The sequence below is a fragment of the Alligator sinensis genome, unplaced genomic scaffold (genome assembly GCF_000455745.1).
Source record: "Alligator sinensis unplaced genomic scaffold, ASM45574v1 scaffold200_2, whole genome shotgun sequence".
Lineage (NCBI taxonomy): Eukaryota > Metazoa > Chordata > Crocodylia > Alligatoridae > Alligator > Alligator sinensis.
In genome coordinates this window covers 55,788-79,346 of record NW_005842732.1, presented here as the reverse complement: position 1 = coordinate 79,346, position 23,559 = coordinate 55,788, and the positions used below count along the sequence as shown (strand labels likewise).

General features: G+C 46.5%; 1 protein-coding gene across 3 annotated transcripts in view; it reads left to right on the top strand.

The window, feature by feature from the left end:
* The window catches only part of HS1BP3 (HCLS1 binding protein 3), a 188,541-nt gene extending 165,218 nt beyond the window's left edge, over positions 1-23,323 (top strand). Inside the window, exons 9-10 of one of the 3 annotated variants that reach the window (XM_025216351.1) lie at positions 21,988-22,051; positions 23,017-23,323. In XM_025216351.1, coding sequence (XP_025072136.1) covers positions 21,988-22,051; positions 23,017-23,041 — 89 coding nt within the window. In that variant the 3' untranslated portion in view covers positions 23,042-23,323. Of the gene's footprint in view, positions 1-13,184; positions 13,231-17,240; positions 17,463-21,987; positions 22,052-23,016 lie in introns of those variants that run through there. The other 2 variants (XM_025216353.1, XM_025216354.1) reach the window with 2 other exon arrangements.
* The last annotated feature ends 236 nt before the right edge of the window (positions 23,324-23,559 follow it).

The window sequence follows — 23,559 nt, the reverse complement described above, 5'->3', positions numbered from 1 at the left end:
GCTGAATGAATGAGCTCATTGTGATACCAAATACTGTGGACACTGCTGCACAGAAGCAAGACAGTAATTTGATTGGAAATGAGCAAGAAGGCAGGTCCTCTTGTACTGTGGTTCCCCTCAGTACTTAGTTGCTATGATGATGAGTCCTGGGATCGTTGGAGGAACTGATCACAAGAACATCCAAAGGAATCAGACCAGGAGTCCACCTGGCTGAACATCAAGCAGCACCAGATGCTTTACAGGAAGGTGCAAGAGTCTCAGAGTTGGCAGATATGGGGCAGTGTATCCCCCATGAGATCATCTCGTTACCTTGCATACTTGGAGAGTAGCTTACACCTGAAGCATCCATGTTCCCCCCAAGACTCTCCCTAACCATTAGCTACTGTAACTCTACAGGTCCTTGCAATCCCATTGCTATGCACATCTTGCTAAATTCCTGGCTTCAGTCATACCCTTTGATGATGAATGCCACACTGTAGTGATTTAGTGTATAAACCATTTATTCTAAATCATTAATATAACATTATATGCAGTGCTGTAAATTTGCATGCAGTTTTACAGGAACAGAAGATGGTATTTTCAAAAATGCTCAGCACTGGCCTATGCTGGTTTCTATAGGAACTGGTGACAACACTTCCATTGAAGAGGAGCAACATGAGGCCAGCTCAAAATGCTTCTGAAAGTCCCATTGAGATTAGGCAGGGAATCAGTACAGGACAGTCATCACAGGACAAGAGGACCATAAAGAAATCTAGGACAGGACTCCTCACTACTGAAGGAGCTGCACTGATTATGCAGAGCCCATTTAAAAATGGCTTATAGAGAGTTAAGGATTCAGATATATTCTGAACTTGTTTTAATGGCATGAGCACTACGTATTAGAGGCAGTAGGAGGTTTTAAAAATGGTTTCAAGTAGAAAATATTGGGGTTTTGCCCCTCATGGATAATTTTGACTTTTCATAACTCCTGGCCAAATGTTCACTTTTTGGTTAAAATACCTGGTTTTCTGACAAGAAAAAAAAATCTGTTTTGTAAAGAAATCACATACTTTCCATGAAAATATTTCATAGCAACCTTAGTTTTTCATGTACAGACAAATTCTGAGAGAAAATCTTCAACCAGCCCCTAGTTGATGGGCTTGCTGGATACTAACACCCTATTGTTTAAATATCAACCACTGTTTTAATAGCTGGTTAGTCATCTATTGTTCATGTATTAGACTTCAGTGGCGTATTTATAAATGGAAGTTAATTAAAAGGGTAATCAATATATCTACCTGCCATGTGGTCGGCCTCCGATACATTTCCAGCCTAATGATGAGAGTCTTTGGGGACACCACCCTCACTGTGTGTAGAGATGGGACAAGCTCCCTTTGTGAAATGTCTCCTATTCCATCCCTGCCTCTACTGAGAGTGGAGGCTTCCTTGAAATTACTTGAATTTTATAGACTTAAATGTTTCCTTTTCATAACTCCTTTTTCATAATCTTCCCTTTGACTAAAGCAATTCCGAAAGAAACTGCCCAAAGCTGGCGCTGAGAGCAGGGGTCAGCAGCTTGCTCTCAGTGAGTCAGAGCCAAAGAATGTGCAATTGGATCCCTTTTCTTGTGGGCAAATTCCTTTTGCATAGTCTGCTAATTTGCTGAACTCTCTAAGATCTCATTTCAAGCAGGGTTTCCTTCTGTCACCGTGGCTAATTGGAAGAACCCATGTGGCACACTTCAGGCAGATATTGGTGCTTTAAATGTTTCAGTGCATAATTTCATTGTTCACATCAATAAAGGGAAATTGCAATGGGCCACTGGAAGCCCAGCACATCTCCTCTTTTACTGGTTCAATGGGCTCTGTCCTAACATCAGCTGAAAGTATTCTAATAATACCAGTGTCCCAAACCAACTGTGGAGCATGATCTGATTCAGCCCTGCTCGAGGAATCCTTTCCAGCGCACAAGCATTCCCTAGACAGACACTTGATTGGGATGGTTTGGTCAAGGATGCTCCTGCCTGGACTAGCTGACCTGAGGTCCTTTCCAGCTTCACTTTCTTATGATGTTATCAGTGTGGAGCAGGATGCATGAGGACACTTGCCCTTATGATGCAGTGGAGATGATGATGGGAAAGAAAACAGGAGTGAGTGGCATGGTAGGAATGGGATATGCCTAATTCCATCTTTGCCTATAACCAAAGTCTGTAAGACATCAAAAATATGCAAGCAAACTAAGAGTCCCCCACATCTATTGCCTGAGCTTCAGAGACTTATACATTGTGGGAGTCAGAAACAGGACACAACCATTTCTCCTACAGCTCTGTTTCTGGCCACCCCTTGTTCCATTTGTATATGCAACAATGGCAGCCTTACCGCATCACCAGATACACAGTGCCAGACCATTGCATGTGGCAGCAGAAAAAAAAGATTAGCAGGAGTTTTTTATTATATCTCTACACAGGAATATGAAACACCTACACCCCCATATCTATCTGAGTATCAGAGGCAGCTCTATTGTCTCCATATGAGTAAGGTTACCATATTTCCAGTTTCAAAAAAGAGGGCAACTGTCAGGGAGGTGGAGGGGAAATGTGATGGGGGGGTAGTGATATGCCGGTGCCCTGCCCCTCACCCCCCTGCCCTGCTGCTGCCCCTCACTCTCAACCCACAGCACCCCGCCTCCCAGACCGTGCTCACCGTGTCCGGCCCCTCACTCCCAACCCACGACCCCCAATCCCTGCTGATGCCCCTCACTCCTGACCTGCAGCCCCCTGGCCCTGCCTGTGTCCCGTGCTCCCAACCCACAGTCCCTTGCCCCCCTGGTGCCCCTCACTCTCAACCCACAGCCCCCTGCCCCTCCAGCTCTGCTGGTGCCCCTCACTACCGACCCGCATCCCCCTGCCTCCCCAGCCCTGCGTGTGCCCCTCACTCCCAACCCGCAGCCCCCTGTTCCTCCAACCCTGTTGTTGCCCCTCACTCCTGACCCACCGCCCCTTGCCCCCACCCGCAGTCAGGCCAGTGCTCCTCACTCCCGACCCCCAGCCCTTGCCCCCCCAGCCCTACAAGCGTCTCCTGGCTGCCCCACCCCTGTGGCACAACCTGGCCATGCAGCTCCCTGCTGCCCCTCCCCTACTCCCTTCCCCTGCTGGAGGAGCAGGTGCCTCCCATGCCCTGCTACAGCCCAGTGCAGCGGCAAACTTCGATGCTGAGCAGACCAAAATCCTAAATCCTGGAGATTTGGTGAAACCCCACCCAGATGTAGATGGGAGGACCCAAAAAGAGGACGTGTCCAGGAAAACCTGGACGTATGGTAACCCTACATATGAGTCGAAAACCTTCAATTGTTTCAGTTGCATTTAATCTTATATGAGTTTGGCTTGACCAGGATTTATCTCAACTCCTCGTGTCTTTAGAAAGAAATAAAGCGGCAGTTGACTATCTTCCAATTACCTGCACAGGATCTATCATTGTAGAGATGGCAAATGAAATACAGCACCCTAATAAAGAGTATATATTTCCATGCGGTTCATAAAACAAAAGTCATTTGGCCAAAGGAGAAACATGATGCATCTGTTTTTTTGAGTTTCAAAGTATTTTAGGCCTCATGTATCAAAGTTTACTGAGTGAAATTACATTTTCTGGCGACATCTAAAGTCTGGTCAAGTCAGACCAGTTTGCACTGGCTTGCCCATAAATAAGCTTTCTTCAGAAATGTATTATTGAGGCACAACAATTTATGGTCTCTCAGAAGTCATTTTCTGCAGAGGCTCTGAGCCTCAGGGAAAATGCAGAGGGTCTGTACAGCCTAATTCCCAGCAGAAATCAATATCTCTCGAGCATACGAATTGAGGTCCTGACTATTCACTGTTTTTAAAGATTGCAGACATTTTTCTCAAGAACTGCACTTAATTCAAACATCTTAACCAAATTCTAACTCTCAATTCCCCCGGCAGTTGCAAGTAGCTGTGCAATTCTGGTTCAGTTCCTGCCTTAAAAGACTGCATAGGATTGTTGTACTGCCCAACAGCAACTGCATACAAAGACTGCTACAGGTAGCTGCATTTCATTGAGCTAAGTGATTATTATCCGTATACACAAAAAGTCCCTGAGGTCCTCTGGGCTAAAATGTGCTAAAATAGGTGAGAATGTTAGCAGCGCACATTAATAAGGTCAAAAAAAGCACCTAAGTATTTGAGTTTGGGTCAAACCACACAAAGCCATGTTTGCAGGAAGCTTTGAGCAGTTTTTTCCCTCCTAATGTGAAGTCTCTCCAAATAACATAGGGCAAGGAAGGGTATTAACTGCTGTCAAACCTTCCTGTATCGTGAAAGGAAGATATGTGGTCTCACATTCGAAGCATAAAACGAGGACAGGCCAACTCCTGAATTTAAGTCTTTGACAATGAGGTTTTGTAACCTAAAGCAGGCTGTCCAAATTCTGGTCAGTCAGAAGCCACGTGCCCTGTGGGCTGCACGAGAAGGGGCTGCTCAGTTTATGCCCCCTCACTGCAGCATGCACCTGGTGTCCCCCCCAACACTGCTGCCCTTCACCTTTCCCCACTGCATCGTGCCTTCTCCTCCCATCCTCCCACTGCGCCGCATGCTGCCCTGCTGCACCAGGAGCCGGGAGTCCTCTGCTGCTTCTGTGGCAAAAGTAATGGGGGGAGTAGCACCAGGGTGGGAGCCCGGGCTGCAATTTAAATCATTGCAGGCTGCATGTGGCCTGCAAGGCCACCAGTTGGACACCCGTGGCCTAAGATATGTCACTTAATTGCTCTGCCTCAGCCCATTGCCCTATTAAGATGTGGTCAATGACTCCAATGCCCACAGGCCAAGCAAAGTGAAATCTCTCATTCCTTCAGTCCAAGGGGTGACTCTGGCCCAGCTCCTGTAAAGTGACGTGAAGACCTAAAGCTTGATGCATTTTTGGCTTAGTTTTTCAAAGCACTTCAGCTTGGCAAGGCAGGCACCGAACAAAACCATACAAATACTGGGTTTGAAAATATTTTGTTTTGGGTTTTTTTTACAGCGGCTGCTTTTTTGCAATGTATTAGAGAGAGAGAATTCCAATGACATGATGTTTCCCCTTAAAACTACAAATGCAGCTATCTTAACAAACCCTCTGTGCATGCTAAACCTCAGTTTAGACTACACCAGTGTAATGAACTTATTAAGCCATGACAGAATTAATTGCATTAAAAGAGCAGGCTCCATGCTGTCTGACTATGTTATAATTGCTATTTCATACTGCTGGTTTAGGCTGTTGCTGGACTTTTGCTCCATAAATTATTACTTCCACACAGAGCATATAAAAAGCACATTTTGAGGGGAAACACATCAGGTAGTGCTGAGCTGGAAGAACTAATTATCTTACTTAGAACAACAACTGCTAATAATGTGTGTGTTCAGGCTCCTCAGGAGGGTGCCTTTGCAGTCGGATTCATATAATGTCTGTGGCCCCAATGCTTAGAAGTGCAGGGCCGATGAGAGGCTGAGGTGCCCAAGATGGGGTGAAAAATCCCTGCCCAGCTGCCCATTAACCATGGAGGCACTTAAACTCTGTACATGCCTTTGGTTTCTATATTTCAGGGCTCCATGTACCTAACGTGACTCCTCTCTGCACATCCAAACCTGCCCCAGCATGGATGGGGCTGAGCAGCATTGTTCCCAGTTCACCCTGTGGTCCAACGGGAATCCAGAAACTGGGTGTGCCTCCACCTAACTCCCTCAAGGGCTCTCTCCAGTAGGTGTGCTCCGAGAGCACCAACCCATGCCAGCAGGACTGGGATCAACCCAAAACACACTTGCAGCTGCTACTTTCTTTTTTTTCCAAAGAAGAGGGTGTAACACAACAGCCTGGAGACTGGGGCAGTCAGCTAGGAGAAAGGGGCCCTGGCACCTAATCCCTACTGCTGGGACTGCTTCTGCATGGTATCCAGTCGCTGTTGCATGTGATCCCAGGGACATTTCTGGGAGTGGAAACAGCTCTCCCACACAGGAGTGCTCTGACCACTGTTCTGCAGTCATGATCTCCTTTGCTTATTCTCTTGGCTCAGTGAATTTTCCATTTCTTTCCTCACAGTACAACAGTTTCAATTGAGAGGGTACAGAGGCTTCCCCCTAGAGCCAAAAGCCTAGTGGTTAAAGCCCTCCTTGGTGAGGTGAGCAATGTGGGAGTTTACCACTTTGAGGAAAAAGGGGAACATAAACCTGACCAAGTACTCTATCTAGCATATCCTCCAATGGCCATGGGCTATGGGTCCATCTAGGATTTTGAAAAGGGTGTGCTGATAGTGTGGCACTCCAGCACATAAAATGCCACATATTTGTCTCCTGTCCAAGAGAAACTAGAAGCTTTACTAATATGCCAGGGGTCTAGTGCTATATTATTCAGTTTAAGATCAAAGAAAAGCAAACATACCTAGTAATATGTGCACTACTCTACTATATACAAAGTTAAAAAACACAACCTAGCAAAGAAATAGTCAAAACAGTCAAAAGATATTTGTTATTAGTTATATAATTAGTATACTTAAATTGTACACCTCTTATGTAGATTCATAAAACAAATTCTAGTTTTCTTGAATGTCTTGACAGTGCCTCCAATACTTCACTGTCAGTCATTCCCACACCTGAGTTAGGGTTTTATCTAGAGAATGGCTAACAGACAACAGAATTACAGAAGAAAGGATAATTTGAATAGTGGCACATCAAGACAATTAAAAGGAGAGAGGGGCATTAATAACTGTGGAGTGGAGAAATTAATAGGGATCAGAGAGATGATAATGTGCCATGAAGTCAATTGACTTGCTAAGCAGGCACTGCCTGAATAGAAATGCTCCTGCACCTCCCAGGGTTAAAGTTTGAGTGCAGTAGAAAACACAGGCGGGGTGGGGTGTAGCTACCCCACTGTCCCCTTTTTCCCCCAGATCCAGCCCTGGCCATGGCTTAAGAGAAATAACTGAGCCCTCTTCAGCTTTATGAAAGATGGGGTACAGATACCTCAGGCCGAATCAATTTCTTGTTTAAATGCCAAAGTGGCACCTACATAGTAGGCCTGTGTGAAATTTCACCTGCTGTTTTGTTTCGACACAGTTTGGACTTGTTTTGAGCTCGAAACAGCAAAATCAAAATGAAACAGAGGGCTTCAAAACAGCTTTGAAATGAAACGAGGCCAGTCAAAAAGTTTTTAAAGTTTTTAAAAGTTTCGAGTTTTAAAGCAGCAGCCCAGCCAGGTGGTGGGAGGCAGGGGAGAGCCAGGGCTGCACTCCCATGAGGCTCTGTGCAACCCCATTTGGCTCAGCCTGGCAGGAAGCACAGCCCTGGCTCTCCCCGTCTCCCACCGCTGGGATGCACTCCCTGGGACGCCGGGCTGTGCTCCGATCAGCTCCACCAGCCCCCGTGGGCTGCGCTCCGCCTCCTGCCACTAGGCTGAGTTCCATGAGGCTGGGAGCCCCTGGGCACTGAGCCTGGTGCAGGCAGGCGCAGCACAGCTCCTGCCTCCACCGGGAAGCCACTGGGAACCCAGCCCGGTGAAAGCGGGTGCAGCGCAGCCCCCGGGCTGCACCCCGGCCCACCCGCACCAGGCTTTAAGCCACTGGGAACCCTGCCTCCATTGGGCTGGGTTCCCAGCAGCCAGCAGCCCGGTGGAGGTGGGTGGTGCATAGCCCGAGGGCTGCGCTTCACCTCCACCTGGCTTGGTTTCCAGCTGCTCGCACCCCAGGGAACTGAACCCCGTGGGGGGGTAGCGGAGTGCAGCACTGGTGCTGCACTCCACCTCCCTCCACCGGCTCAGGTCCCAGGGAGGCAGCAGAGGCAGCCTCCCACCCAAACCCCCAGGAGGGCTGCAGGGCTCTGCCAGACTCCTCCCCAGGGTGCCGGCCCCAATCTGCCTGCGATCAGAGGAGGCTGCTCCTTCTCCAGTTTCATGCTTCCATATTATAGCTTGGGCAAAACATTGAAACAGCATCAAAACTTCTAAACTGTTTCAACGAAATGAAATGGAGCAGTGCTTTCGAAATAAAAGCAAACTGGAAACAAAGCACTGTTCTGCCGAAACGTCGAAACACAAGTTGAAGCAAAATGGTGTTTCGCACAGACCTACTATGTAGCTACATAACTGCAATTTTGGGCACTCACAAACAGTTTGGATTCTGCTTCTGTGGCAGAATAGGGTCATCTTATGTATATGTCTGCTAGAAGTAAAACAAAGGAGAAGGCCCCCCTTCTTTTTAGCCTACTGGTTAAGGCCCTTCTCAACTAAGAGATTTTGAACCTGCTTGTCCTGCTTCTTAGAAAAGCACTTTAACCACTGGGCCATGGACGAGTCGTTATCCAGAACATCTGACTGCTCTCCTCTTGAAGCTGACCCATTGCATTTACTATTTATTGGATAAACAGTGCTGGGATAAGTTTTGTCTCATTGGGGAAAAAGGCTCAGGCTAAAACCCAGGCCCCCTCCCATTCAGGGCAGCATCTGTCCCATGGGGCCTCTTTTCCTTTTCCTAGTCCCACATATCTCCTGGCTGCCCATGGGGCCAGCTTCGAGAGAACAGCAGGAGTGTGTTCTGGATAAATGTATAACAAGCAGTGGGACAGTGTCTCTCACCTTGAGGGTCTCCTCTCCTTCAGGCAGCATCCATCTCTGTGCTGCTTTCTGGTATGTAGAAGCAGGCATCCAGGCAGGCATTTCTCACTCATATTCTGAATCCTTTTAGGATGTTTGTGTCTTACACAGTCAGGAAGAATTAGGATTGTGATCAGATGAGGATATCTCAGCACAGATTGAAACTCCCCAAATAAGAGATGGGAGAGCAATGCTTTCTTGGGGAACAAGAGCTGTCTCTGGAGCTGCCTGTATGCTGCCCATTACAGCCCTGGAACCCGGATGAACTAGGATGAGCCTCCAGTGACACACAGCTCCCCACTGAAAAAGGAAGACAGCTACATGTCTACACAAGCAAAGTAGTCTACTTCCCTGTGCCTGGTCATGTTATCTTGGAAAAAGCAGTAGCTGAATCAGGGACATCTGGGCAATGGAGAGCTTGGCCCTTACAGTCTATCTCCCACAGCTACTTCTAGGCTGGAGTCAGTGCCTAAGGTATCATGTCACCTCGTTCCATTCAAATCCCTCCCACAAGTCACTTGTACACCAAGGACAACTGGAAGTGAAGAGGAGAGCAGGGAGGGAAAGGGAAGGAAAGGAGGAGGCTTACTAACCAGTCAAAAAAAAAGGAACTGAATCATCAAGGCCTTATTAGAGCCATCACTGGCTCTCCCACCCCTTCCCCTTGGTGTGTTTATGACCCACACCTTCAGTTTCAGATTTATTCCTTTGGGGTATGAACCATGGCCTCTTATGTATCTTGGCACCTAACTCCCAGTGATTTCAGTGCAAGTTGGACACCCGAATACTTTTGAGGATCTCAGCCCGAGTCTGTCCTTGCTCTGGAGTTGCCTTGAATCAGGTAATACTGGATACTGTTAATAATAACGCTGATGAGATGATAATTCATGTTCTGCACCCATTTGATTTTTGGTCTCTTTGATTGACATTTCCAATGAAAGTGCCAGTTATTGCCAACAAGAGGAATGGGCTGTTTGAGATACAGCAGTTGCCACTGGGGCAGGACACCGCAAACTCATTTTGCATAGGCCACCAAACAGCTGTCAGGTGGTAATGACTTTCAGTCATTATTACTAACCTGGATCATCTCTGAAGCAGTGACCTAGAGTTAATAGGCTTTGAGTCCCATTACAAATCTCTTCAGCTGTCAAGTATGCATTCATTTGGATTTGGACACTGAAAGATTTAATTATTAGGGATTTATTGTTTTAGAGAGAGAGCACTTCCCATTTGTGCAACAACTGTTTTGGAAAGCAATTTTCAAGAGTGCTCTTTTTTCAGGAACCTTTCCATGGATATATGGAGGCAGCATTCATGTCAATGTTTTTAATTCTTCTTTAAAGCTCCAAGAATAAAAATGTAACCATCTACCACTTGAGTAAACTTTCCGAATGGAAAATTGAATCTTCTAAGTGGAAACAAAAAGTGTAATCAGACCAAAAAAAAATTATAGCAACCTGATTACTAGAAGTAAGGTGCAAAGGATAAAAATAAGCTGGTTTGAAAGAACACACCACTAATTCAAACACACGCACGGCATTTTCACTATTTCTTTGCTGTGCTTGAAATGAAACGTCTGTTCTTTATTCATATCTTAGCTATTACTTTACATGCACACGCTCTAAATCTTTCAGACCAGTCTCCTGACATTTATACTGGTGTAAAGAGAAATTCCTTTGAAAACACTGATGTAGAAAGAAGAGTCAGGCCCCAAAACTTTGCAGAATCCTTCAGCATGGCATTTCTCCGGTAACAGAGTCTGATCCTGAATTCTTTGCATACAAGTGCTATTGGAATCTGCCTCCAACTTGTCTTAATCTCTGCTACTGGTAGCTCCCCCCAAAAATGTTCATCTCTTCTTGAGAATGAAATCCTATTCTGCCCAGGGAGATGCACTAATCTTCCATTATCTCATTGGGAAAGGTTATACATCTCCAGTTCTCTAAGAAAGGGGGTGTCTACTTGCAATGGTGCATCTAACAGTGCAAGGTGAAGGGAGGGTAGCCCACCCACCTTTTGTCTGATATCCCAGCCATAGCTTCACTCTGGTGAGAAACTGGTTCTAGCTCTCTCCAGTCTGGTGTTTTAACCACAATGTATTCCTTCCTCCTTGGCGAGTGTGTTACCACTCGTGCGCAGCATACACACAGCTGTTTATAATAGGAATTGGCAGCCTAATGACAAAACATTCACTAACTGCTGAAGAAAAAGTTGTTTGGTGTGTTTGTTTCTTTAGCTGTGATGGGAATGGTTACGATGAATTCTGCATTACTGTATACCAAGATCCAGGTCCCTAGAGTTAGATGCCACAAGAAGTATGACGTAATTAGATCTGACATGAAGTTATAAAATGAGCAGGACTCCTTCCTGCAACCCAAGTACAGTATTCTCTAGTACAATGGGGACCATCCTTTTTGGGAGGCGTACCACAAACTAGTCCCACACACTCCCCAAGTGCCACTTTGATCCCCTTCCTCTGCCTCTCCTCTGTGCTTCCTGCCCAATCTGCTTCTCTGCCTTCTGTTTCCTGTCCTCTCTCATGCTGCATGGCTTGTCCTCTCCCTAATCTTATGTGTGCATACAGGCTGCTTCCACCACTCGTGGCACTCCTGCCACAGGTTGGCCATGGCTGCTGTAGCAAATAACAGAGACCACCATGATCCACTAGATCTAGACCACCATGATCCACTTGTATCCACTAGATAATGTGAATGGCACAGGCCTCACAGGAGCATTGATTGATATATGCTGTGCACACAGAGGCTTTTCTAAAGCAGGAGGCGTGCCCAACAAACTTAATCAGTGCATGAACTCCTCACATAGACAAAACTTGGCATGTGAGCCACATGTGCATGCCTACCAAGAGATGGGAGGGGGAGATGATAGTACAAGGTAGAATTATCCAGTACTACGATGATAAGGCTGGAACGGGAACACCTAGGTCTGAATATGGAACAAGGCCACAGTAGAGGGTGGTTTAAAACATTCAAGATACGCATAGAATTTAATATGTCATTTCTTTTGCTCACTGTATAAAAGGAGAATTGGAAAGCTGGGAGATTTTGTAGCAGCCTGAGGGTGGGCCAGCTACCTTGCAACAGGTACAAATGCCTTAACTTCTGGTCTAATATACTTGTTAGGCCAAAACATGTTAGAGCTGTGCTTGTAAACAATAAACCTGGCTAAATCTTTGCCACCAAACCAAGCCTGCGGCAGTTCTTTAAAACAAGATTGGTGGTGTGACAACCCAAAGGTGTGATTTTTGTTTTTGTGTGTGCTTTGGCACCACTGAATTATTTTCCCGCCAATTTGTAGCTTTCTTTGCAGTGTGCATTTCTTCTTTGCAGCACAGAAATCCACTTTGAAAAGAGTTCCCGCCATTTGTATTATAATTCGAGCCCCATTATTGGCTTGCGTGAAATTATTCCCACGTGGCGGCTAGCGATTGGCTTGCTAGCCGTATAAAAGTCTTGAGTGGTTTCCGCCCAAGTTGGAGAACTCCGAGGAGAACCCCTGCAAGGGAGGACTCCACAAATACCAGGAGGAGGAGACTTCACGCTGTGTGAAGATCTCTAAGCGCTGCGGAGCCTATCGGACCCAGTGCATTTCAAGAAGGCAACAGGGGTCTGATCAGCCTCTAGCCTCTCCCCATCACCGAGCGCAATCCTCGACGTATCCCTCTCCCTGCGCGCACAAGTTCCACGGAGCCTAGCAAACTTCGTGTGAGTCTATTCAGAGCTCTTTTCTTCGAGTACTTTCTTCGGTTGGCGTGACGGGCTCGCGGTTTAGAGCCTCCAACCGGCTGGGCTAGAAGAATGTTCATGGGAAGGAACTCTAGTCCGCCTCGCTTCTTTTCTATCTGCAACTGCAACTCAAGCAAGTTTTCCTGCCTGCACCGCGACCATCTTCGGTGTAAGTAAATAATCTTAAATCAACCATTACGAGTCCGTGACTAATTCTAGCATGTCGCCTGTTTTCTCTGACCCAGTGTGCCTGGGCTGCTGGCCACAGTCCGCGCGGCGCGAAAAAGGGCCCGGATCGCTCCCGGCCCGCACAGGTGGTAGGATCTCCTGGCTGAGTCTTTGCTGGGACTGTAGTTCCTGAGACATCAGTACTAACAACACATCAATAACACCCAAAAACCACAGCAACAACGGCAGTAATAACCCCATACAACAAGTGGCACTTGCACATCTATGTATCTGGTCTAACTGCACTTCCCTTCTAGCCATTAGGAGTTCAACAGGAGAAGAGTTAGACCAATAGCATTTTTATATTAAATGTATACATTTTGGGTAAGGCAACATATGCATCTAATAAATAAATAAAGTGACATGAACTTTAGCATCAAATTCTGCACTGCCAAGTTATGACTGAGTGTATTGACATCTGTGAATTTAGTCAGGGTTTGTGCTGGTGTAATGGAGCACACAGTGGCCCAATATTTTACCCTGCACATTCATCACTCACACACTTATTTGGTACACCCATTCAATCGAGCGCTCCTCTGCCTGACATCTCTCCTGCATGTTAAAGACCCACATGGTTCTCTTTGCTATATTTTGTCTCTTACAGCTTCTTCCACATAGATGAACAGCATAAGTGGAAGTTCTTTTATGAGGTAAGCAGGCACTAAAATATTTATATAGCTTGAAAATCAGTGCAGAGCTGGAACTGATTGCTTGGACCATAGGGTGCTGGTTGCTATTATGAACAATGCAGATAAAGAGTCTGAATCTCTCCTCTGATTTGCATTGGTTTTATACTCAGTTAATTCCATTAATTTCAGGCCACCTCCTCAGTGGGAGCACATTGTTGTCACTCTGTTAACTTCAGGGGAGGGATGCTGATTCCCACCTGCTGAGAATTTGGCCTGTTACTTATTCCTGATTAACCTTTATGTAAATGAGACAATTTGCTCCCCTAGCTTCTGTGTTGCACAACACATAACACAGCTAAGAACGAGCGCTGCTGCGAATGCAGAAAGGTAATTCAGAAGGCTGTTTGTTTGTTCAATTTTAAAGGATTAGTGACGGCCGTGGGGTTGGGCTCCTGCTCAAAAAGATCGCACAGCAGATGTGGTGGGTGGGTGGGTGGGTTGTGCGGTGGGTTCAAAAGTGACACCCCCAAGGTCTCTTTGGTTAATGGTTTGTTTTCAGCTGGCTCAAACAGCTATGACGTGCCCTTATTCTTCTGAATTCAGGAAATCTCACATTTAGAGATTACTCATACAGGACAGATGATTCACCATGTGCTTTGCATCCCTTCCTCAAACTCCATCTGAGGACTTCAAATAGAAAATGATCTCATACAGACCATGTGCTGGGGAACCCCATTTGCTGACCAGAAAATAAGCTCCACATGTGTTTTTGTTTGCCGTGTTTTGTTTCGTGGGATCCCGGATTCTAAGCCCCATTTTCGTTCCTCTGACCTTGAGTGTATTGATGTCACGAATATTTCCTTGCATTCCTGAGATGTTTGGAATTGTCTGAGGTTAACTGGGACATGTAATGGGGTTTGGGAAAGGAGGAGAATGATTCTGCTTTCTTGAGTAAATGAATAAGAAACACGTCCATGTAGCACTGCTTTATGACAAATTAGCTGTGTTCAAACATAACTTTGCTGTAGTGGAATGTAATTAAAGGGCACTTATTGCAGTTGATGAAGAAATTTCCTGTGCATTTACTTCTGAGCTAGATTTGGGGGAGACATAAAAACATGACTGACTCTATTTAAGTTCAAAATTTGTAAGCAGTGTGTGTAGCCCCCTTCAGGCTATGGGCACCAGAGGATTAAGCACAGAGCTATGGACATGGGCAGATCTAGGATTTTGAAAAGGGGGTGCAGATGGTGTGCTGCATCATCCCATATAACAACATATTTTTTTCCATGTACAAAGAAACTTGAAGATTTACTAATATGCTAGAGTTCTAGGGCTGTATTATTTGGTTTAAGATAGATAGATGAAAAAATAACTGGAATGAGTTGAGTTGAGTAAGCAGGAATAACAAATTGGAATGAGTTAAAACAGTCTGCACGGCTGTGAAATAGGAGCTTCATTACCAGGAGCAGCTAACAGACAGGAAAATTGAAGAAGAAAGGCTAGCTTTATAAATGAAATATTAAGACCATTAAAAAGAAAAGAGGGTCACTAACCCCTGTGGAATGAAGAGATTAGAAGGAATCGGCTAGATTTTAAAGAGCCATGTATTCGGTTGGTTTTAAATTCTGAATGGAGTAGGAATTAAAGGGGGGTGCAAGTGTATCGGTGCATCTGGATCTGCCCCTCCCTGGCTATGGATTTAGCAAGTTAACATCCTCTTCCTACCACTGCCATTTACAGCCTTAATATGCTGGTGTATACAACACTTAGCAAGCATCACTGAGGTAAAACTCGTCACTCTGCTGTGAGGTTGTAACTAAGGAGCCTCTCAGGGTCTGATCTTATCGTCAGCCCACCCACCTGTCTGGGGCAGTCTGCCCTGTCTCACCTGCTATGACATGCTGTTGCATAATCTTAAATATGCGGGAGGCTGCCCATTTCATGCCCTGATACCTGGGCTCTTATACACAGCTCTGACCTTCCCTATATTGTGTCCCATGCCTCGCAGATGGCATCGCAAATTGGTAACAGCTCTGGCCTGAGGCCGGGCTGAACTCTGCCTCTTGCTGGATCTCTGCCAGTCTACTCTCGCACTCTGCCCCCTCTCACAGGGCCTCATTCACACTGCCCCTCACTGGGCCACTTTCAACCCACCATGGATCCATGCAGCCCCTTTGGGTCCCCCTTGGGCCCTACTCTACATGGCCTTTCAGGCTTTCCTACTCACACTCTGGCCGGCACACATGCACCCCTTCAGACTCTACAGACAGTGGCCTTATGCCTCACACTGGGCTAAACTCAGCCACTAGCCCCTCTCCGGGCAACGTGCTCATGTTGTCACTCCTGTGGGGGTTGGCCCATGTATAGCCCTACAGGTTGCCCATGCGACCCTACTCTACATGCCTCTTGATGCAGCCCTTCAGGCCTGCCTGTGCATACCCTACTCTACACCCCTCACGCACAGACCTTCAGGCACCAATGTGCACCTTACTCTGTGTGGGCCTCTCTAAACACTTCTGCCCCACCACTGGAGCCAACTCTAAGCCCCCTCACTGGGGCTTTGGGTCTTATCAGGTGTTCATGAGCATGCTTGGCCGCACTGCCTGTCCCTGCTCTAAAACTACCTACTGGGTAGTAAGAGCTGGGATTATAAGGCACCCCTACCCACCTTTCACTGGGCAGGCAACTGGCCTGGCATTTCTGAGAAACTACCCTGCCACCAGCAGTCCCACCAGGTCATCCTTCCCCAGCAGGGTGTAGCTTTTGATCATGTCGCAGGACCAGGAGCTTCCTGCCATCCCCACAGCTCCTGCCCTTACCTCCCAGGATCTTCTGAGCAGCAATTCAGTCAGATGGTATTCTTCCAGTTGCCAGCAGCACAGTGCTGGCTCATCCCTGAGGGCCTGAGCTAAGATGGAGGCCACTCAGCCCTCTCCTCAAACCACTTGGTCCTCCTGCAGTCATGTGACCGCCTCATCAGGGCGGACCTGCACCTGCTGACTGCCCTGCTCCCTGCTCTCAGTCTGGCACTAAGGTGTTCCACAGCTCAAGTGAATTATCTCACAATCTACGAAACTATTGGGCTTTCCAGGGTGAAGCTTTCTTGGTCTCTCCTGTTGAAGCTGTTCCACTTTTCATAACAGAATTAAATATTCATTAGCACCGAGAGAGGGAGAGAACAAAATTAAGAGGCTGAGTATAGACCAATGATTAGGGCACTTGCCTGGGAATTGAAGGAGTCAAGTTTCAGTCCCTACTCCAATTAATATGTAATTATATTATGGAAAGTGGAGCAGCTTCAAAAGGAGAGATTTAGAGAGGCCACCTCTGAAAATATCGACTAACCCAGGCTCTAGGAGAGCTTCAGGAAAAGGAAAGACTTGGGTTCAAATTCAGTCAGGCAGAGGTGGGCCTCTGGTTCTCCACTATCCCAGAAGAAAGTTCTAACCCCTGGGCTGCAAGGCAGGCACCTCATCTGTTTGACCAGCGAGGATTTTCAGTGACTCTAATACTGTGTGTGTCAGTCAGCCATGGACAAAGAAGAAACTACTTGCTTTTCCTCACACAAAAATGCATATCTGATAAAGTACTATTCAGTTGGAAACCAATTCAGGTATAAAGGGAAAGGAAGCACAGCCTAACAATTAGCTTATCCTTCTGCTTCCTCTGGAATTTTGTTGCTTTTGCAAACAAAGAAAATAAAAGAACAGTTAAGATCTCCAAGGTGTTGGCAGTGACTGTGTAGGGGAAAGACCCAAAGACAAACACATCTGCAAGAAGAAGGCAGTGAGCCAAACCACCAGATGGTCTGAAATGATAAATCCATAAATCTATTTTTCAGGTGCTAAATGCAAACCAGCAGGAACAATGGAGTTTTTATTAGTGGAGATACAGACATATACCTTGTGAAGGTAAAGTCCGCAAGGAGCAATTTATACATGGCTTTAGACCTGGATGACCATAATGCAGGGTGATCAAATGTTAACAGAGCAAATTTATAGATGACTATTATTCTCCTTTTCTTTCAGACACATCTCCTAGCACTCACATTTAGTGCCTCACAATCATCCAAGACCTGTTTCTCGCATCTCACTTGTCCCACAGGAAAGCAGACAATTGCCCTACCTCTATATTTAGTAGCTGGTAGATGACATTGTGGCAGAAAGCCACTTTGTTTCTCCCCAAAAACTCTGCTCTGTGACAATTTGATTAGGATGGGCCCAGCAGAGGAGACACACCTTTACCCTATCTCTTTAGGTAACCTGAGCTGGATACATTCCTGAGGGAGGGGGGAAACCTGCTCCCTCTGCCTACATGACTAGTATCACATACTTGAGTGAGGGGCTTCCTCCCTGGTGGGCTAGAGACTGCCAGTCTGCCCAGCAACTAGTGATGTATTTCCAATTGGTTGGCTGACAGCCAACAGGTGCTGGCCTCCATTGGACCAGGTAAATGAGGTCACAAGGGCTGTATAAGAAAAGGACTGCCCAGGAGGAGGAGGCAGCAGCCATGAGGGAGACTCAGAGACAGAGAAGAGCTGCACCATCTGAACCTGGCTCTCTCTCAAAACTCATGATCAAGAAACTGCCTGCCTCCAGAGGGAATCTCCACCTGCCTCTGGATGATACTTGTGAGGAAGCTACCTGAGATCGAACTAGATATTTAGCTTGCAGTAACTCAGATGCGAGATCAAAAGCTACCCAGTCAGGGGAGTTTGCTCTATGGGATTTCTCTGATATTGTTCTACCCTGTACCCTATTCTAACCCTACTCTCTAACCAATAAAGTTCTTCTTTGTACATAATGTGGGAGACTTATTGGGAGTGGGTCTACATTATGCCTTGGGTCCCCTTGGTTCGGCTGACTAAGGGAGACCACTACTTGTGCTTCTGACTGAGGGAAGCATCCCAACTTCTTGAAGTGAATCAAGTACCCTTGAGGGCTACTACGCCTGTGTTTCCCAGGGTGCACAGAGCCAGAATCAGCCCAGAGCCCTGGGTGGTGGCAGTGGAACCCCCAGCTAGCGGGTGTGCTCCAGGAAGGGGGTCAGCCAGACGTGAGGCACCCCCAGGGAGGCACTCGGAGCCTGGAAGGTGGTCGCGCGCAGTGAGGTGGGTGGCTCAACGCAGGAGCGCCCCCTACTGGCCTACCACAGGCATAACCTTAGACCTACGTTTATTCAACACCTCACTAGCGCCATATGTCTGCTGTCTCCAGAAGGGAAGCTCAAATGGCAGCTCAAGGCCAGTAGTAAAGATGAGCAAACATGCTGCAATATATTTCTCTCCTACACTACTGTCTGCTTACAGAATAAGAGAGTTGCTGGGAGTCCCCAATGCAGGAGTAAAGTAGACTGGACCTCTATGATAGCATGGTTTTTGTCTGGATTCTCTCTTCCCTGTGCCAGTTGGCTGCTTGCTTCAAGCTCCTTCATTCCCTTTCCTCATAGTCTGTCTGCAGACCTGACCCACTCGCCTTCCTTTTCTCCACTGCCTACCTTTCTTCCCTTCAGTGTGCTCTCTCCTTCACTCTTCAGTATTCTCTCTGAACAAACTCCATCTACTCCCCAGCTATAAAAGAAAGGGGTGAATGTTATTTAACTAAAGTGTTGCTTACTGCTGTCACGATATTTACTCTGCTTGTGGGCGCTGACAGAAGTTATATTTGTCATGCAATCAGCCCCTTGAAAGCACCCTACAGCTGTGCCCTGACAGAAGTGCATGGCTGCAGAGCACTTTAAAAGTGCCCGTTTGTGTGACAAATTAACCATCATTTAATGAGGGTTCAGATGAAGGCACTCCAAAGCAGAGCACCTTCATTAACTTCTGTTTGTCCCTGGGCTGTATCAGCCCAGCCCTGCTCCTCGTGATGTTTGCAGGATAGGAGGGAGGGAAGGCAGGGGAGGGAGCTCTGGGGTTTGCCCAGCTTGCACTGGAGTTGAGGGGAGGATGGGTGGCTTGGAGCCCCTGAGGTGGGGAGCTCCAATCAACCCCCCATCCCAGCACAGGCTGGGCAAACCCCAGGCCAGAGGTCCCTCCCCTGCCTTCTCCCTCTCCCATCCTGCAGACATCATAGGAGCTGGGAATGGAAAGGGGTGTGTGGGGAGGCTGCAGATAGGAAGCCTCTCTCTACTGAATTGGCTCTAAAATGAAGCTTGATCCTCCCCTTCCTGACTAAACAGCAAACATCTGGTGGGGGGAAGGGGGGTTGAAGGGGTTGCTGTAACTCATGGCTCTTTCTGTGAAGTGCTATGAGTTATAGTGGGGAGCTGCATGTCTGTCAGTGCCCACACTGCAACCACTTGCTCCACCTTGTTCCTGTCTTGTCTATTAATCTGCGAGCTCCTCAGAGAAGGGATCACATGTCTGGTTAGTTCCTGATATAGTTTCATAGTTGGTAGGGTCAGAAGGGACATGAGCAGATCATCAAGTCCGACCCCCTGCCATGGCAGGAAAAAGTACTGGGGTCAAACGACCCCAGCAAGGTGTTCATCTAACCTCCTCTTAAAGACCCCCAGGGTAGGAGCCAGCACCACTTCTCTTGGAAATTGGTTCCAGATCCTAGCTGCCCTAACTGTGAAGTAGCGCTGCCTGATGTCTAGCCTGAATCTACCCTCTGCCAGCTTGTGACCATTATTTCTAGTCACTCCTGGTAGTGCTCAGGGGAACAGGGACTCCCCAACGCCTGCTGGTCCCCCCTGACTAGTTTGTAACAGGCCACTAGATCCCCCCTCAGCCTTCTCTTGTGGAGGCTGAACAGGTTCAGGTCCCTTAGCCTCTCCTTGTAGGCCCTGCCCTGCTGCCCCCGATCATGCGAGTGGCCCTCCTCTGGACCTGCTCCAAGTTGTCCACATCCCTCCTGAAGTGCGGCGCCCAGAACTGAATGCAGTACTCCAACTGCGGCCTGACCAGAGCTCCTTTCTCCAGTCAGACAGAGCTCCTTTCTCTAGTCCCGAATCGCTGCCATAATCAACTTGATTAATAAAACATACCAAAGGGCCAAGAAATGGGCAAGATGGTGTTTTGTATCCAACTAGAATTTTTCAAATCTAGCTGTTATGATAAAAGCATAATTTCTTTTCAAACAAATGACAGAATATAGATCGACAATGACTGTCTAATTGCATTTCTATCTTTCTAAGTAACATAAATTCACAAATTTCTTATATTGGATCCTATAATAAGTGGTTAACAGCAGCAGATTAATTCACTACTTGCATCTATTAACTAACCAGTGTAGGGTCATAGGACTGGAAGGGACCTCTTAAGCCCTCCAGTGCAGTTCCTTGTACCAAGGCATTTGTCTAAAGGATCCACAAGACCCTTCACTGTGACCCCTCTCAAACACCACACCCACAAAGCACCCTACAAGAGATAAAACACTACAATGTGCCACAGGTAAAAAGTAAGGGAGAAATCAGATCACCAATATCCTGCCACAGCAGTGGGTAGGAATGTTTGGGGTTAATATATCATCAGATGATCCCAGGAAGAGGAGCATGCCTATGATCCTTGCCAAACTGAACATGGGAAGTTTCTTTCCTGGTTCCAACTCCAGTGATCGGTTCGACCTTGAGTGCATGAACAGCACATTCCAGCTAGATTCCCAAGAGCTTCCTAAGTAATGGGAGGAATACCAGAGCACTGCAGCCATCTCATCTCTAGCTGTGGTTACAAGCTCCTGCTCTTCCATGCTCCACGAAAACCTTTAGAGCAATAAAAATATGCCTTTTAGAAACTAATCGCCCCCCCAAAGCATACATAACTACAGAGATGTCTTTTATCCATAACTTTTGCTTTAACATGTTTTGTGACTTTCCTCAGCCGTTATCAGCTTCAACTCTAAATTACATGGAGGCCCTTTATAGGCAAGGAACTTATTTTTATGTGTTGCAAAAACATCCTGCACCCCCTCTAACAGTGCTGTGTTGCATGAACAGCTGGTTAAAATGTTTCCAGCAGGGTGCTTTTCTATCAGAAACAACCTATTCACAGAAATGGAAATGTATTGTGAGAACACACTTATTTTAGTGACGTTTTATTTAAAAAAATGACCCTCTATATAGCTGGCTGACCGTGTTTCAGACTTCCAAATGTTGAATTAAAAGGAAAAACTGGAAAACATTTAAGAACGAGGTGGTTAGAATTCCTTTCCCTTTCAAAGGTTCTTTGGGTAAATCTGATATATTTTATTAGACCAACTAATTGTTTGGTCAACTAATTGAATTGGTCTAATAAAAGATATCAGATTCACCCAAAGAACCTTGTCTGTCTGTGTCCTTAGACTAACACGACTACAACCTATTCACCTGTTTCCTGCTCCGATACTTTCTGTTCTTTGAAGGACAGGGCTACTTCCCCTCTTTGCAGATCTTGGTTGACCTAATAGGAACTTTAAACCCTTTTTTCCTGTGTGAGGATTTTCAGTGGCACGGTGAGGAGCAGCCAGTGATGTATCCTGCTACACTCATGCTCAGTCAGCTATATAGGCCTGATGTAAGGCTTGCAGTGGGAACTCTCCCCTGGGGCTGAGGAAGCCAGGGTTCAATCTGCACTGAAGATACACACTCAATGCAGCCAGAAAGGCTGACAGTCTCCAACTATCCTCGGAGGTGCTACAGTCAGGCTCTGAACCTGGAGAGCAGCAGGCGCAACAAATACTCCCCTCTAAACGCAACGTTTGAGAAGGCGGGACAGTGAGTTTCCATGCTTTCAGTCATTGATTCAGTCCTTTTTTCCCCTATTCTGTTGCATTTTCTTTTTTTCTTTTTTTGTAGTTGAACCATCATTTCTAAAGTGGGATGGAGAAGGCAGACTGGCTGCTGGCTCACTATTGAAAAGGTAAGTGGATTTAACTGCTGATACTCAGGGAGACTGGGATGGTGGTTTGCCCCAGAACAGTGGTGCTCTTGTGGTTAAAAGACTGCAGTAGTCCTTAGGGGGCCTGGGCTCTTGCCTCTGCCATGGGCTTTCTGCAAAAGCTCAGACAAAGGATTTAATCTCTGCTCAACTTCTCTGTCTGTAAAATGGGTCTAATGCTGCTTCTTCTCATTCACTGTCTGCCCTATTTAGACTGTAAACTTGCAGAGACATGGGCTGCCTGCCTCTAACTACTTATGCAGGGCTGGGACAAATCTGTTATGGCTTTGAGGAGATGTTGCAACACACATACATAATAATTGTCTTATGGTTCAGACACAGGGCTGGGACTCAAGAAGTCTGGGTTTAGCTGATCAGTGCCTCTGGCAGGAAGATAACAAGTATCCAAATCGCATCTCCTCCTCTGTGTGCCCCCTTCAGGGTACTGATGCTTGCTCCTATTTGCTTACATCCAGTTAATTTTAGATTCACCTTTTCTATCAGTTTTTAATTAAGGCTTTTCAGTTCAGAGGGTCAGGTTGGTATAAGGAAAAACTCTAGGGCTGGATCTACAGCTGGGATAAATCCGCTCCATAGATTTGAGTGAAAATACATCAATTTGCACCAATTGGAGATGTAGCTCCTTATGTCAATAATTGTTAATCCTGTACCAAGGATGATAACAGCAGGCTTCTATGTGGCAAAAAGTATATATTGATCTGTTTGCTTGGAAATCCAGATTAGGCTCTGTCCATAGGTAAACATTCCCTGCTTGTGAATATAGAAGAGGGTGATATTTTCGCATAAGGCAGAAAACTGAATAAAAAGATAAATCAATTTCAAACCTAGTGAGATTTTAATCAAGGAGACATCGAACTTGAGGGAAATGGAAGCATCTGGGGGCTTTGAAGTCACTGTTGTTGTAATGTAATCACTTTGTTGAACAGGAAAACACAAGCCACTTGGAAATGAAGACCTGCACTGATTGGTGCCAGTCATCTTTTTGACCTGGGAGAAGATGGTCCCAGAGACAATTTCAAACGTCTGTATTCTGGGGTGCTTGCAATCCTGCTGTCCAAAGCAGCTGCACATCACATTTTCAAGTTGTCAGAGCTGTGCTCCTAATTAAAAATCTGTTCTATTATTTATATGTCCCTATCATACCCTAGATGCTTTCCCCACAGAAATAACAACTCAGGACCAGGTTCTCCTCCCTTCTGCAAGCCCTAGTCTTGCTCTTCTACCACCAAGCAACTGTAAACACACTGAATCTCCCCTGGGGAGGATTCCTGCGGTGTGCAGCACCTATTGCAACTATAATTCAGTGTCTGTATCAGCTGCTTCCTATTCCAATCTGCAAAAGACAGCATGAAGCCAAGCAGCACTGGGAGAGTCGTGGCTTCCCTACTGAAGTGCCACCACTTTACCTGGCAGTAAGCAGCGGCCAGGCCAACAGACTGCACGCGTGGTGGGGAAGAGACCTTTTGACC